This window comes from Cydia splendana, chromosome 26 (genome assembly GCF_910591565.1).
Source record: "Cydia splendana chromosome 26, ilCydSple1.2, whole genome shotgun sequence".
In the NCBI taxonomy this organism is placed as follows: Eukaryota; Metazoa; Arthropoda; class Insecta; order Lepidoptera; family Tortricidae; genus Cydia; species Cydia splendana.
The window spans coordinates 8,530,558-8,545,404 of record NC_085985.1 but is presented as its reverse complement, the minus strand read 5'-3'; the positions used below and the strand labels follow the sequence as shown (position 1 = coordinate 8,545,404).

The 14,847-nt window shown below is 38.5% G+C and overlaps 2 protein-coding genes across 2 annotated transcripts in view; both read right to left on the bottom strand.

Moving 5' to 3' along the window:
* Positions 1-313: 313 nt before the first annotated feature.
* LOC134803361 (zinc finger protein 468-like) lies at positions 314-3,595 on the bottom strand. Its single transcript, XM_063776161.1, has 3 exons — positions 3,290-3,595; positions 1,237-1,962; positions 314-594 (listed from the first exon to the last, which is right to left on the bottom strand). The coding sequence occupies exons 1-3, from the start codon at positions 3,535-3,537 to the stop codon at positions 510-512; spliced, it is 1,059 nt and encodes a 352-aa protein (XP_063632231.1). The 5' UTR covers positions 3,538-3,595; the 3' UTR covers positions 314-509.
* A 3,467-nt stretch (positions 3,596-7,062) lies between these two features.
* The window catches only part of LOC134803352 (uncharacterized), an 86,920-nt gene continuing 79,135 nt past the window's right edge, over positions 7,063-14,847 (bottom strand). The window contains exon 13 of the mRNA XM_063776152.1: positions 7,063-7,259. Within this exon, the coding sequence (XP_063632222.1) occupies positions 7,236-7,259 (24 nt within the window). The 3' untranslated portion in view covers positions 7,063-7,235. The remainder of the gene's footprint in view (positions 7,260-14,847) is intronic.

Below are 14,847 nucleotides of genomic sequence, written 5' to 3'. Positions count from 1 at the left end.
TGTCAATGGCAAAGTAAGTCTATAGTCATTCACCTACTCACCAGTATTAAGAAAAATAACAGATTGAAACCTGTTTAAATCGTTTTTTTCGGAAAAATTGAAGCGGTAAATCTCATGGTTTATTTTCGTAAAAATCCGAAAAAGCGAGCCGTTTGGAAAGATACGGGAATTTTTCCGGAAATTTTCAACGCTAATTGAGCCCCCTGTTGCTATCTCTATTGCACGCGTATAATTATATTGCTACCCCGCACAGTGACATTGACAGCCAGCATCATGGGCGGGACAAGGACAACAATATAACTATGCGCGTGTAATAGAGATAGCAACAGGCGGGTCAGTGTACCACAGTCCTTGCAGCAAGCATCTTTTCTTGAAAAAAATTGGGGTGGAAATGTACTAAGTGTTATTTATGCTCATTTTATTTGTGCGATACACTTTAAATAAATGTCAGTAGATGGCGTTGTCACAATACTAGTTTGGAATTGTCACTGACTTTTTTTTATGATTTATCATGATCCTTCAGTTTTTACTTCTGACTTTACTTTATCTTTTTTCTTCTTTGAATGTGCGTTCCGTTTGTGCACCATTAAATACCTGGAAAAAGGAAAGTCAATTATTACCCATGGCCAGGCGTGGCTCACTCCGCGATTTCGTCGCTTTGCTACAGGTAGCTAAAAGTACATCCGTTCCGCCCCAATTTTGGGGAAAGCCATAAGCCGCGCGTGGCGCTGTCGCCACCTAGCGGCCATATCTGTGCTGATCGTAACAGACGCGTTCTGTTAGAGAGTGAGTCTTCTGTACCTAGTACTATTATTTATTCTGTGCTACTATGGCTCACAGACATAAAACTAGATTAGATAGTTTCTTTCTTTCCTCGCGTTGTCCCGGCATTTTGGCCACCGCTCATGGGAGCCTGGGATCCGCTTGGCAACTAATCCCAGGAATTGGCGTAGGCACTAGTTTTTACGAAAGCGACTGCCATCTGACCTTCCAACACAGAGGGTAAACTAGGCTTTATTGGGATTAGTCCGGTTTCCTCACGATGTTTTCCTTCACCGAAAACCGACTGACAAATATCAAATGATATTTCGTACATAAGTTCCGAAAAACTCATTGGTACGAGCCGGGGTTTGAACCCGCGACCTCGATTGCAAGTCGCACGCTCTAACCGCTAGGCCACCAGCGCTTCTCGAAAAATTAGATAAGATAGTAAAAACCTTAAAAATTACTGCATACCTATGAGTTTTAAAACTCTTCCCACATTCACATTCATGCTTCTTCCCGTCGCTATGCACTCTCCGCATATGCGCCAGCAAATATGACTTGCATTTCAATGTAGACTTACAAATGGCACACACATGTTTATTAGCACTATGGACATTCCTCCGGTGCGTAGTTAAAGCGCTTAAATTCTGCAAAACAGCATCACATTGGTCACATTTGACATCCATTTTCTGTAATCCTTTCCGCTGACGTTTCCCAAAATGTTTCTGTAAGTGCCTGTTCAAATATCGCTTGCACTTAAAGGCCAAATCACAAAATTCGCATGTGTATTTACCCATACCGCGTACTTCATGCATGTGGCCATGCCAGGCACTGTATGAATACGTCTTTTGGCATATATTACATTGGTGCTTTTTGTCTGTTACAGTAGGTGCCAATATTCTGGGTTCATTTAAGGAGTCAGTCATAACATCTCTTAAATTTATTTTAGTTTCGTAGTCTCCATAATTTGTCTTTAGAGAATTATGTTTTGATTCATATGTTTTCAGTTTTTCATAGGAGTTGCAATCTTTAGGTTTATATGGTAATGTATTTGTAATACTTTTGTTATGGGTAGGCATATGACGCTCAATAGACTTTATGTTCTCGAAGTAGGAGTTGCAGATATCACATCGGAAGTATACCGGATTGGTGATAGTAACTTGGAGATGGGCCAGATTGTGTTTGTAGACATCATATCTAGAACAAACAATATCTGTTTCTTAGTGAACAGCTGTTAGAGGCATTGCATACAGTAATTTTATGATATAGGTAATAACTATTATGTTAGTATTATATTATTTTTTGCCATTTTTATATATTGTGACCTTTTTTGCCACGTTTGTGTTATTTCTAGTCAGGATCGCGAGCTCTTTTCATCCTTATATGAGAAAAAAAGTGTCCTAAAATTTCCATACATTTTTCAAACTTTCCTTTTTGTTACCGCCATACAAAGTACCTATATGAGGAAATGGTAACACAATAGGAAAAAAACTCTGGGACATTTTTATATCCCATTAGGATCGAAAGGCTCATGATTCTGAGTAGAAATAACACAAAAGTGACACAATATATAAAAATGGCAAGAAATAAAAGAAACGCTCAATTACATTATTGTATGATTTCATATTATAATGTAAGCAATAAATGAAAGTTTAACACATTCAGTGCCGAAAACCCGAATATCAGGTATTTTATGATTTTATTTCCAGGCCGGACAACCCGATAGTCGGGATCGTGGTACTACTGATACTTTATATGACGAAATTGTTGTGGCCTGGTGCGGATGTCTTGTTTGGCTGGGTGGCAATGAATGTGTTAAAATATTTAAATATATAGTAAAAGTGACTTAGCCCACACCCACTTTTTGGAACCCACCATTATTTTATGCTGTTAGGTAGAGCGGGGGAGCGAAACTCCTGACTTCAGGCAAACTCGGCTTCATTCAGCTCAGCATTGCTTGAAGCAATTATTAGGGTTGACACAACTTGACGTCCCTTTGCGTGCACAACCACAGATAAGATTAATGGCTTGAATTTTGACAACCCTAAATAGCCGAAAGGGATAGTGCCATATATTAGAAAGGAACAGCATGATTCGACCCTGAACCGCTGTCAAACTTAGGTTTTGTAGGGAGTTTCCTTTCTGTACGGTAGTACTTTTACTTATTCTGTGGGTAGAGTTACAGTAGAAAATCCAATCTAACACAGTTACTACTGCTGATGGGTATAAAAAAATTAAAAAGAGGAATTATTAGATTAAATAATATTAGATTGACAACTGGTCTGGCCTAGTGGGTAGTGACCCTGCCTGTGAAGCCAATGGTCCTGGGTTCGAATCCCAGTAAGGGAATTTATTTGTGTGATGGCACAGATATTTGTTCCTGAGTCATGGTTGTTTTCTATATATTTACGTATTTATATATATCGTTGTCTGAGTACCCACAACACAAGCCTTCTTGAGCTTAATGTGGGACTTAGTCAATCTGTGTAAGAATGTCCTATAATACCTATTTATTTACACTTACCGGTCTAGAAAGTATCTATAGCACAACGAGCATTGTATACCCTGGGGCTCCACGACCTGTTTAAAGAACAGCGGCTCCAGAAGATTGCCGGCTGCAAAATTATCTACACACCAATCTTCGTCGTCATTTGTTACTGCCTCTTTCTCCATTTTAATGTCGACGCTGAACAGCACATTTTGAAAATTGTCATTACTGTCGCGTTCATTTGTTTGGTCTACTTTTAACGCGACGTCTAAAGACTGATCCATGGTTTAATAATGCTTCTTCGTTGTTTTGCGGTTTTCAACGCATTCTCAACCAGATTTATTTGTTATTTATATATTGTTAAGTCACATGTCCATAGCAGTAGTAGTGTAGTTTATTGACTTGACATGACTTTGACGGTTTGACGATAGTTTGACGTGAAAGATTTTTTTAAGTTCAAGTTCTTTAGTTAAAGGCCGTAACACACTATCGCACCGCATCGCGACCAAATCGCGACCTTGGTGCGTCGCACCCATAAGTGAGAGCACCCACTTTAACCTTCGAGCATTGGCAACTTGTCCATCAGGTCAAGGCCCCAGTACACAATGGGCCATCGCTGGCCACTCCAAGGGACGCATTTATGCGTTAGAGGGAGCAAGTGATATTGCTATCTGATTCTACCGCAAGGCTGCGTCCCTTGGAGTGGCCGGCGATGGCCCATTGTGTACTGGGGCCTTAAGGCCCCGTTCGCACGGCAGCTTTTTCAACGCGCGTTAAAAAAGCGTTTGAATGACACAAATGGATAACCATGTATGTATTCACACGAAGGCGGTTTTTAAGCGCGGCGCTTTTTTATCGAGCACTGTTCGATTTTCGGCGTTGAGCGTTGGCGTCAAATTGAATAGACCATACGGAAATCCGTGTATCTGTTCTCACAAGCGTTGAAAAAGCGCCGGCGCTGCTGTCAGTTGGCTGTCAAGTGTCAATTTTTGGTGTCAATCGTCAAGATTATTATTAGTTTCACCTTAAAAATGTCAACTTATGCTTACAAATTCCTGAAATATACAAGCTATATTAGTAGTAATAGCAAAAAAGTATGGCTTTTCTGAGATGCGTACGAGGCAGTACGACTCACAAGTGATTTTTAAGCGTTCATATGAACACAAATATTGGAAACGGTAAAAAAGCGCCAACGTCGGGTTTTAACGCAACGCTTTTTAAGCTGTCGTGCGAATGGGGCCTAACGGTCAAAATTGACTTCTTAAGCCCTCTCCAGACTATGCGCGTGAATCGCGGGCGAAGCCGCGAACGCGAGTGTGGAGTCGATTTCGCAGGTCTGCGTTCAGGACTCCACACTCGCGTTCGCGGCTTTGCGCCGCGATTCGCGCGCGAGTGTGGAGGAGGCTTTACAAGTTGAGTTTCGTTCGCCACGGAGCGTAAACGATTGGCATATTGGCTAAGCACCCTGGTCCATAGAAGGTAGCATCCTATAGAAGTGGTATACGCGTGCCTCCGTGAGGGACGAAACATACGCAAATGCGACACTGTGATTGGTCGAATTTATTTGTTGCCCACCATTATCCATACCTCTAAAAAAAATGGTGGGAACAAAAAATATGTGAGACTGTGATAAGGACAAACAATAATAGCGCTTTCTCTGCTACTTAGGGTTGCCAGATGGTCGGGATTTGGCGGGATTCTCCCGATTTTTAGCAGGCGTTCCCGATTCCCGACAAAGTGAAAATTGTCCCGAAAAACAGCTTCACGTTATAAAACAATAATTTCAAATTCCGAACTGTCATCGCGTCGAGCCGCTCGCCGCCGCGATCTCAAAGAATTTATACGATTTTTATATAAAAACGTCTATGGGCAGAGCAGCTGATGTAGCGCCAATAATGTAAAATATCGTTGTTTTTAATACAATTACGAATTTGAATGTCTTTTTTTTCCCGATTTAAGTCCCAAAATCCCGAAAAATTTATATTTTTTCCCGATAATAGCGCCTTTCGATCTGGCAACCCTACTGCTACTCCTACTGAAAGATACGTAAGACTATCCCGTTCTGTCAGTTATCCCCACCACTCATGCCCAATCCAGTTTAATACTAGATTCATGCCCTGCGGGCTCAGCACAGTTCCATTTTTATCGACTATCACTATGCGCGTCCCTTTCGCACTTACATACTTGTTAGAACGTGACAGACATGGTGACAAGGGATAAAAACGCGACCGTGCTAAGCCGCCTGGTTTGAATTGCCATCTATTATAGTGTCGAGTATCATAACTAAGATAGTACTAATACAGATCAGCAGATGGCGCTAGTAGGTTCAGTCTTGCCAATTCGCGTTTTGGTAAGAAAATTGATGTATGGAGTTACCACTCTTTCTTTACTTATATTACTATATTTAAACCCAGATATAGAAATGATAGATCAATTGTCCAGTTCCCACACAATCTACCCATTCCATACTAAAAAAACCGTACTTAATGTACTATTACTGAACACCAATAACAAATAAATACCTAGTACATGGAAATTAAACCTATGAAATCTACAAATTATACAAAGGTAGATAGCAGGCGGTCTTGTCGTTAAAGAGCAATCTCATCCAGACACCCTTTGGGTTACTTTGGTGCTGCCGGCGCCCTCGATTGGCGCGCTCCGCAAACTTGTCTACATATGCGAGTCCTATGCTTCCTCACACGGTTTGATTTACAAAGGTAAAAAGAGCGAGGTAATGGTTTTTAAGGCCGGTCCCTCACATGTGCCCCCAGTTCGACTTAATGGGACCGCTCTCGAGAGAGTCAGTAGGTTTAAATACTTAGGGCATATTGTTACCGACGACTTAAAGGACGATGAGGATATTGAGTGAGAACGGAGAGCGTTATGTGTAAGGGCGAATATGCTGGCCCGAAGGTTTGCTAGATGTTCAAAAGCGGTAAAAAGAACTCTGTTTAAGGCATTTTGTTCATCCTTTTACACAGGTAGCCTTTGGGTCAGCTATACCCAAAAAGCCTATAATGCTCTGCGAGTGATGTACAACAACGCCTTTAGAGTGCTGGTTGGGCTGCCTAGGTTCTGTAGCGCTTCAGCCATGTTTGCGGAGGCTCGAACTGATGCCTTTGCAGCAATCATACGCAAGAAAGCGGCCTCATTACTGCGTAGAACCAGGGATAGCACAAACAGCATTCTAAGGATGATTGCTCTGATTGCTGATCACGTTTGTTGTCCCATAATGATAAGTTTAATTAAATTAATTAAGTCTAATATAACTTTTAAGTATTAATATAGTTTTTAAGCCTTATAATATGTAATAATAACACAATGGGATCTCTGTTATTTGAATTAAATAAATAATTGAATTGAATTGTTACTTTGGGTTTTGGGTAAACCAGAATATTCCACGATGAAAAATAACGAGTAGGAGAGTTTAAGTAATTATTTTATGTATAAGAAGAAGACAGCGAAGACCGCTTAAAAATAAGTTTTTGGCAAAAATTTCATTTTTGGTACACGCTTTTATCGCTGACTGTACTTTTCTTACGACAGAGAACTAATACCTACTCATCGAGACAATTCCAACAACCCCTAACACAATTAGGTTGCGTTGTTTCATCACAAACTTCTTATGGCCACCTGTCTCCATCATCAGATCAGCTCGATGGTACCATAATATTGCATTGTCACCCGACTTACACGTGTATGCAAATTTTCAGCTTCATTGGAAGTCGGGAAGTGAGTCAAATTTAACTTGCAAGATTTGATATTACAGACAACGGGACAGGTGAAAGTAAATAAAAGCTTGTAACTTGTAAAAACCGTTTAGCGGTATGTAATGTATATACTTTATTGGACATAGAAATAAAAACACGAAAAACACAGTTACAGAGTGAATTACATTACAATTATGATTACAATTAATTGAGACTGAGACACACTTCACTTCACTTCGGTGAGTGTGAGACACACTTCACTTCAAATTTTAAAAAAGCCGTTTTCCGGTAAGCTGAAACCAAATCAAAATTCAAAATATATTTATTTCGTAAATTGATATAACCATATATAACAGAGGGGCAGTACAGTGATCCCCACACTAGGCTTAGCCTGTGACGTGGGGATCTAAGCGAAATACAAATTATTATTAAAGGTATATACTGCATTAAAATTAAAACTAAGAATTTTTATTAAATGACTGATCCAACTAAGTACAAAAAGAGTTAAGTCGGTTAAAAAGGTCTTAGAAAGGTAATCATGTAGTTAATATTACATTACAATAAGCAAATGCTAGTAATAAAATAACTCAAAAGCGCCGCACGTGATACTCGGTATACCTACTCTAAATCATAATTAAATTCCAAAAAAAGTAAGACAATGTTGCCACTTTTTACTAGCGCGTCTTGTATTTATGTAAAAATAAGTAAATAAAAGTACTTTTTTAAATCGTAGGAGTAAAATTACCAATAAATAAATTATCTTAGCGTATTTATTTATAAAAAGGAATTTACTATTTTACAAACAAATTATTGCAGTGGCAACGGGTACGTATTGCAATGTCTAAAATTAAACAAAAAAAAAGCTTAAATAACCTACGTTCAAAATACCTAAAATCTAAATACCAAATGATTTTAAATACCTAAGCAAGTAACACCTACCTACGAATTAACTAAGCTTAAAATACCTATTGGACTAAATATCTAATGTTTGAAATACCAAAAGATATGTCACCTAAATTTGATACACCAACATTTGAAATACCCTATGGTCAAAATAACTAAAATGATTCATTTGCTAGCTATTTGTACGAAGTAGTAGGGTAGGTTCCGCGAGCGTAAAAGAGGGTAGATTGAACTGAACAAAGGTAAATCCTAAAGGTAGATCCGAATCGGAGCACCCCACTATCCACGTGGTCTTGTCTGTCCTACCCCTAGAGTGTATGTCAAAAGCCGGAGGCGCGGAGGGAAAGCAGCCCTCGCCCGCCGTAGCAAAGCGCATAGCACAATGGGAGCCGCAGCGGCTGAGGCTGGTCGCCGAAGGCGACCAGCAAGCCGAAGCTGCGAAGGCTCCCATTAGTGCCTGCGCTTTGATACGCAAGGGCGAAAGGGCTGCTTTGCCCGCAGCGCCGGAGCAGACGCGGAGTGCGAAGAAATGACGGCGCGTCGGAGCCATCCAGAGCTTCAATATCAAGTCGGACTGCGGACTGCTTCCCCTCCTCGCCTCCGGCTTTTGACATACACTCTAGGGGTAGGACAGACAAGACCACGTGGATAGTGGGGTGCTCCGAATCGGATTTGTTTGTTTAAGGTTTACAAAAATCGGCCACGTTAACAATAGTCTACTTAAGATTCGGACTTGCAAATATTGTATGTGGTGAGTTGTATACTATGCAAACTGAAGTATTCTGCAAATTAAACATTCATTGAAAATGATTTCTGTCAAACAGGTTACGCTGAAGTAAAACCATTAGACATTTTTAGCTTTTGGTATTTAATCATTACGTATTTAGATTTTAGTGATTTTGGACGTAGGTAAATTTACATTAGTGTTTTTAATTTTAGACTTTATAATATGCACCCTTTTAAACTTTAGATATTTTGAATTTAAGTCAAACCACCATGAGGTATTAAGATTTTAGGTATTTTGAACGTAGGTTATTTAACGTTAGTTTTTTTAATTTTAGACATTGCAATACGTACCCGTGGCAACATTGTCTTACTTTTTTTGGAATCTAATTACGACTCGGAGTTTAAGTTCATTTTAACGGCTGAGGCCAGCAATTTTGTACGAGAAGTTATTGTTGGCGCGTCTCGCTATAGAAACTCAACATGTTTCGTATTACCACGAACGTAATGATGTTTGAGAAAATCATAACTATAGTTCGTTTTTTAGCATTAGAAAGAAGGTACGCGATCTTGACATGTATTTTTATTAAAAATCTCCATTGAAAAATAAATCATAGCAAATATATTACAATTATAAATCATATACGATCTTTTACATACTTTTGCTTTCATAAGTTAATATAAACAAAAAAATTTTAAGCATTTTTCCATTACACATTCCACGTCAAGTTTGTTTACCTTCTTTCTAATGCTAAAAAAAAACTAAATATAGCACTTGCAGGGAACTCAAAACACGCGATGTGTGCAGCGCAGCGCCATTTACCATGATATTTGGTAAACTTGTGCTTGCTTGGCGGTAGTACTATTAGTTATTCAGTGGCTTGGCGCAACACAGCAGCTGCCGTCGCCCGCGGATCTGTATACAATTCCAAAAGATATAGGCATTTTTCAAAACCCTTATTTTTACGGGAATATAATTCCCATGCCGCACAGGCCGTATATAACACTAGTGATGGGATACTAAAGAATCGATAAGGTCACTGTGGCGAAGTCCGGCATACTTTTTTTTTTTACTTTGGAGTGATCTAGTTCCGTTAATTATTCACCTGATGTTACTGCTTGTAATCGCATACGATGAAGTATTTAATAATTAATAGTTTAGCCTTAGTGACAGGTCATTTCAAGCACAAATTAAGCAAAAACAATGGCATTTTTTAAAATTCGGCGAGTAGACGGACTTCCCGTGCCTTCGAGCAACACGGAAGGGAGGCGGCATTCGCACTATTTCCCCTCTGGCGAGGTACAAGATTAGCGCGTCAATCTAATCTAGCGCGGGTAATAAAACTAGTTGGTCTTGGATTTTTCACTAGACCTAGTCCAGACGCGCGCGTGAACACTGCTGCACAAAAATGCCTGTTTGCTCGGTTTTTTGTTATAAAAAGAGGTCGGGGACATCAAATTTACAAAAAGAAAGTGTTACATTTCACATGTAATATTTTTTTTTACATATCATACGTTTAATTACATTCAAATACAATTATTATATTTTAGTCTCATGTAATTGTTGGATTTATCGATTTTGCTCGCTCAGTACAAATTGTGGATCGGTCGAGCGACAAATCCGACTTCTCATCTCTCAGAATACAATAACATACTTCAACGAAAATGTGTTAGTGTGCGTGTTGTGACACTTGTGACTTGTCACTCGTCCGTACACAAAAAGAGATCGAGGTTTGCAAGATTTGTCTTTGACGTGTGTCATTTTCTATGTATTTGTGTCGTCATTACAGATTGGATTTTGTATGTAAGTGTGTGAGAAGTGCGACTGTGTGCACCTTTCCCCCCGCGAAAAATGGCAGAAAGATTTGTACGGTGTGATATCGCTTGGGCCCCTCCCTTCCGATGTGTCGGAAGCCGGTGTTGCTCGAAGTCCCGTGCAGTTTAAGGGAAGTCCGTCTAGTTATGATCTTATGATATCAGCCAATCTATGGGTGCGTATATGTTCGTAGTCAAATTCCTAAAAAGAACGGATGAAAAGTGTATTTTAAACTTGTTAATATACGGTTCAGATTCGAAATAAACACCATTTTTCTAAAACAAAGGCAAGTCCGTCATCGTGTCTATGTACGTAATCAAAACAAATATTATTCATCCTCATATAATTATAAACAGGGGTCGGACTTTTAGAGTAGGTAATTTTCAATATAGATGTCATAATCTTGAATTCTCGCATTAATAAAATGTCGTATCGACGCGGAAACGTGGACAATGCGCAGCACTATGACCAATCTGAGCGCTGCGTACCCGCATTTCGGTGCGGTACGGGGTGATGGAGTACGGAAAAGTAGTACCCGTGCCGCGCCAAAGAAAAAAAAACTTTTAAGTGCGTTACGCAAAAATACTTACCGTACAATTTTTCTTTTGAAATCTTATAAATAAAAACAATGCCCTAAAACCCCCTCCAGACTATGCGCGTGAATCGCGGGCGAAGCCGCGAACGCAAGTGTGGAGTCGATTTTCGCAGACAGCGAAATCGACTCCACACTCGCGTTCGCGGCTTCGCCCGCGATTCACGCGCATAGTCTGGAGGGGGCTTAAGTCGAAGTCCGTAGGTAGGGTGCCCAGAAATCTCGGAGTAATTAACAATGGAGCCGCCATTAACAGGCGTTCCCCTCTGTCGAAAATAGGCGGCCAATGGTCAACGACATGTCAACCATATGTATGGACTGACGTTTATCTGACATGACGTACCTATACATTTGATGTGCCCCTCCCCCGCAAAAAACGGCAGACTATTTTGTACCGAAAATTTTAGACATGGCGTCTCCGTTGGTTATATCCTCTAAGCCAGAAATAGAATATACTTGAAGTAAGATTATTTATTTATTTATTTAATTTACATATGGAGATCCAACAGCTAACTAAATGACAATGGAATCTTAAATAGATGTATAGAGCCAATTACAGGAACTCACAGTTAGATATGTAATAAAAACATACTTAAGTACCTAACACGAATCACATACACACACATACACACACACACACACACACACACACACACACACACACACACACACACACACACACACACACACGCACGCGCACACACTCACACACACACGCGCGCGCGCGCACACACGCACGCACACACACACACACACGCACACACACACACGCGCACACACACACACACACACACACATTGCACACACGAAAGAGATAAGACTCAAACAAAACTAAACAGAACTAACAACTATTAGCATTTTATATTTTGTACTAGTTTTATATTATGTATATAGTATTATTCCAAGCTTAACAACGTAACGGCTTAATAAAACAATATGGCTAATACAGTGTACCAACACAAGATGATTGTAATGACAGTTATTGAAAGCCCGCCAAAAGTATACTTTTTAAGCGCATAGGGCTGATATATGTTATCTGTGACTCTTAGCTTTTTCCTGTCAACTTGTGAAGGATTACTGCTAAAATGAGAAACCAGCTTTGTAAAACTAATATTAATTATAAACCTGTCAAGAAGAACATCGTCTTTATATTTGAAAGCAGTATATGAATCCCCAGAACGAGGCTCACAGGGTGGGCTATCAATTCAGAAGCCGGGATAAGTTGGAGAAGCTTGCTTTGAAACCGACGCCCGTCAGTTGGAAAAGACGCTATTTCTATAAATTGGGAGCCAGAGGTCTGATAATTCCAGTTATTTTCACCGTGTTTTGGCAGTCAGAGAAGTGATTGCTCACTAACAAATCTGGGAGTTGGAGAAAGTGATATCCGTTTAAGGAAAACTAACCTATTTGAACAAACTACGTAATAAAAGAATATGATAACATATCGTGTTTTGTGTCGTGAATGCACTAACAAGAGCATGTTTCATGTGTTTAGCGTTTGTTCGTGTGCGTAATTTCTTTTTTTTGGTGATTGAAATGCTTACAGTAATTCCAATAGCTGTAATAGTACCAAGTGATTAATAGTATGTGTTAGGCTTCTCGTGAGCGTATTGATTGTGAATGGAAATCAATTTTAAGGAAATTTTAGTTCATATTGTTACTTTCGAATTTCACTCTGAATTACTGGTTGTAACTATTATGTTATGTTATGTGTATGTGGATCTTCATATTGTCAGTTTTAACAGTAAGAGTGAAAATGAGAAGATTCCATGGTAGTAGTAGAAAGTGTGACAGAAGAAGTAAGGAAAAGTCAAGTGCAAGGCAGTACTATATCAAATATCAGTACATATACACCATAATATAGCCAAGTGAGTAGGTCCCTTGATATGGATTGTTGTAATGGTCATTCATACCATTTACATAGATGGTACCGAGGCCTGCCATCAGTTATTTTCACATGGCATAGAAAATTATTATCATGATAAAATGGCATTAGTTAATGAGTGAGATCTCCAGTAAAAAGGCTGGTTCAGGTAACGGGTAGTTAAAAAATAGGTAATAATTTCAAGTTAATTTATATCAGCAGGGTACAATAACTAGGCATATGTTGATTTTGACAGCCTAAGCATCCTGAGAGAGAGAGAGACAGAGAGAGAGAGAGAGAGAGAGAGAACTGATGCTTGAAATTTACTCATGACTGGGTAAGTCCATGTTACCTTAATAATTTTATTGTGGGGCTTTTGCAATTTGTTAGTTAAACATGTAGGTAGGAAAGTAGTGACCGTAGAAGTAGACAATGTCAGAATGATAATTAAATTTTTTAATTATTACTGTAGTGTGTTATAGAATGTTGTTAAAATGATTGATGACTTATGTTTGTATGAAATTAGTAAAAATGTTTTCATTGTCAAGTCCTGTAATGTTTATGCATATAATGCAGCGTTGTACACGGTTACTTCTGAATGAATTATGTACAATTCATTGGGCTCACAAGCTATTGCATGCACTTTAGTCGCAGCCAGTTAGCGCCTCATGAAAGTATTAAAAGGCTGACCATTGTGTACTTGTATGTGTACTTTAGGATGATTTAGGAATATATAAACTTTGCTAGACCTTTAAAGCAGTAAATGGTTGTATTACCATTTGCAGCACAGTTAGTAAAAATGATTTCATACCTAGAGTTGCGCAATGAAATAATCTTGTCCGGTACAAGTTGATGTAGAACTTAATAGAGAGGGTACTAAACTAATAAACAAGGTGTTAAGGTATACAAGAAAATTTATGTGGGAGATTAGTATACATACATGGTGATTCAGAGTGAAAGCAAAGGGTAAATATGTTTCCTATCAAAGCAATTGATATATGTTAAAGATGTTATTAAATATAAAAAAAAATATTGATATATGTGAAAAGTAGGCTTGAGTCAGTTATTAACTATAAAAACTAAAAGACCGAACTAGTTCTTTTGACCAATTGACTGAGAGCGGAGCACTCTCTTTAGTGAATGAGCAGGCACAAGCCTAGTGAAAATTGCGATCAATTTGAGGTTTATTAATCATAATTTAAAATAAAGTAGTATTCATAATCAAACTAATATTTGTGATAATAACTTGGAATTTGGAATTCAAGAGAGTCGAGAGTTTGAAAAACTTAAATTTTGCATTTGACTGTTGAAGATATTAACTATTTATCTTTCTGTTGAAGTTGTGATTAGATCACTACAAGAGTAACAGTAATATGAATATGATGAAATTGTGAAAGATATATTCAATACAACTTGTTAAGAAGTGAAACAGAGAAACCTATATTATTAAAGAGATAATTACCTGACCTATGTAAGATGTTCCCTAACATTTATTTATTTTATTTTATATACCTATAGGTACTTATCCATGATCATTTTCTAAAAGTGAGATGGGGAATTTTGTGATCTTAAAGAGAAAAGGTATTGTATAATAATTTGTAACACAGGAGTTATAACAGCGAATTTATAAAGAGTAATATAGCAATTTGGTAATATGTCAGACAATAAAAAGTTATTCAGTATAAAAGACATGCAATTATTAAAATTGAGTGAGCTAATATGGTACATATATTAACAGTGAGGCATTGCAGGTGAAGAGCTGCAATGATGTAGTAAATGAATAACAGTGAGTCCATGTTATGGAAATCCATGTATTTTGTATTAAATGAGTAACAGTGAAGCAATGGAATGTATTATGTATCTATTGATATAGTAAATGAGTAACAGTGAAACCAATGACATGCGAGTCCAAGTATTGATGTATTAAGTGAGCAACAGTGAGTCAATGACATGTTAGTCCATGTATTGATGTAACAAGTAATA

Bases quoted from the DNA above. Each gene is read 5' to 3' on its own strand.
- LOC134803361 (XM_063776161.1), bottom strand. From the start codon at position 3,537: ATGGATCAGTCTTTAGACGTCGCGTTAAAAGTAGACCAAACAAATGAA. The intron at 1,963-3,289 runs GTAAGTGTAAAT...TGTTTGTTCTAG, and splicing joins TATAGATACTTTCTAGACCG to ATATGATGTCTACAAACACA. The intron at 595-1,236 runs GTATGCAGTAAT...TCCTTTTTCCAG, and splicing joins AAGAGTTTTAAAACTCATAG to GTATTTAATGGTGCACAAAC.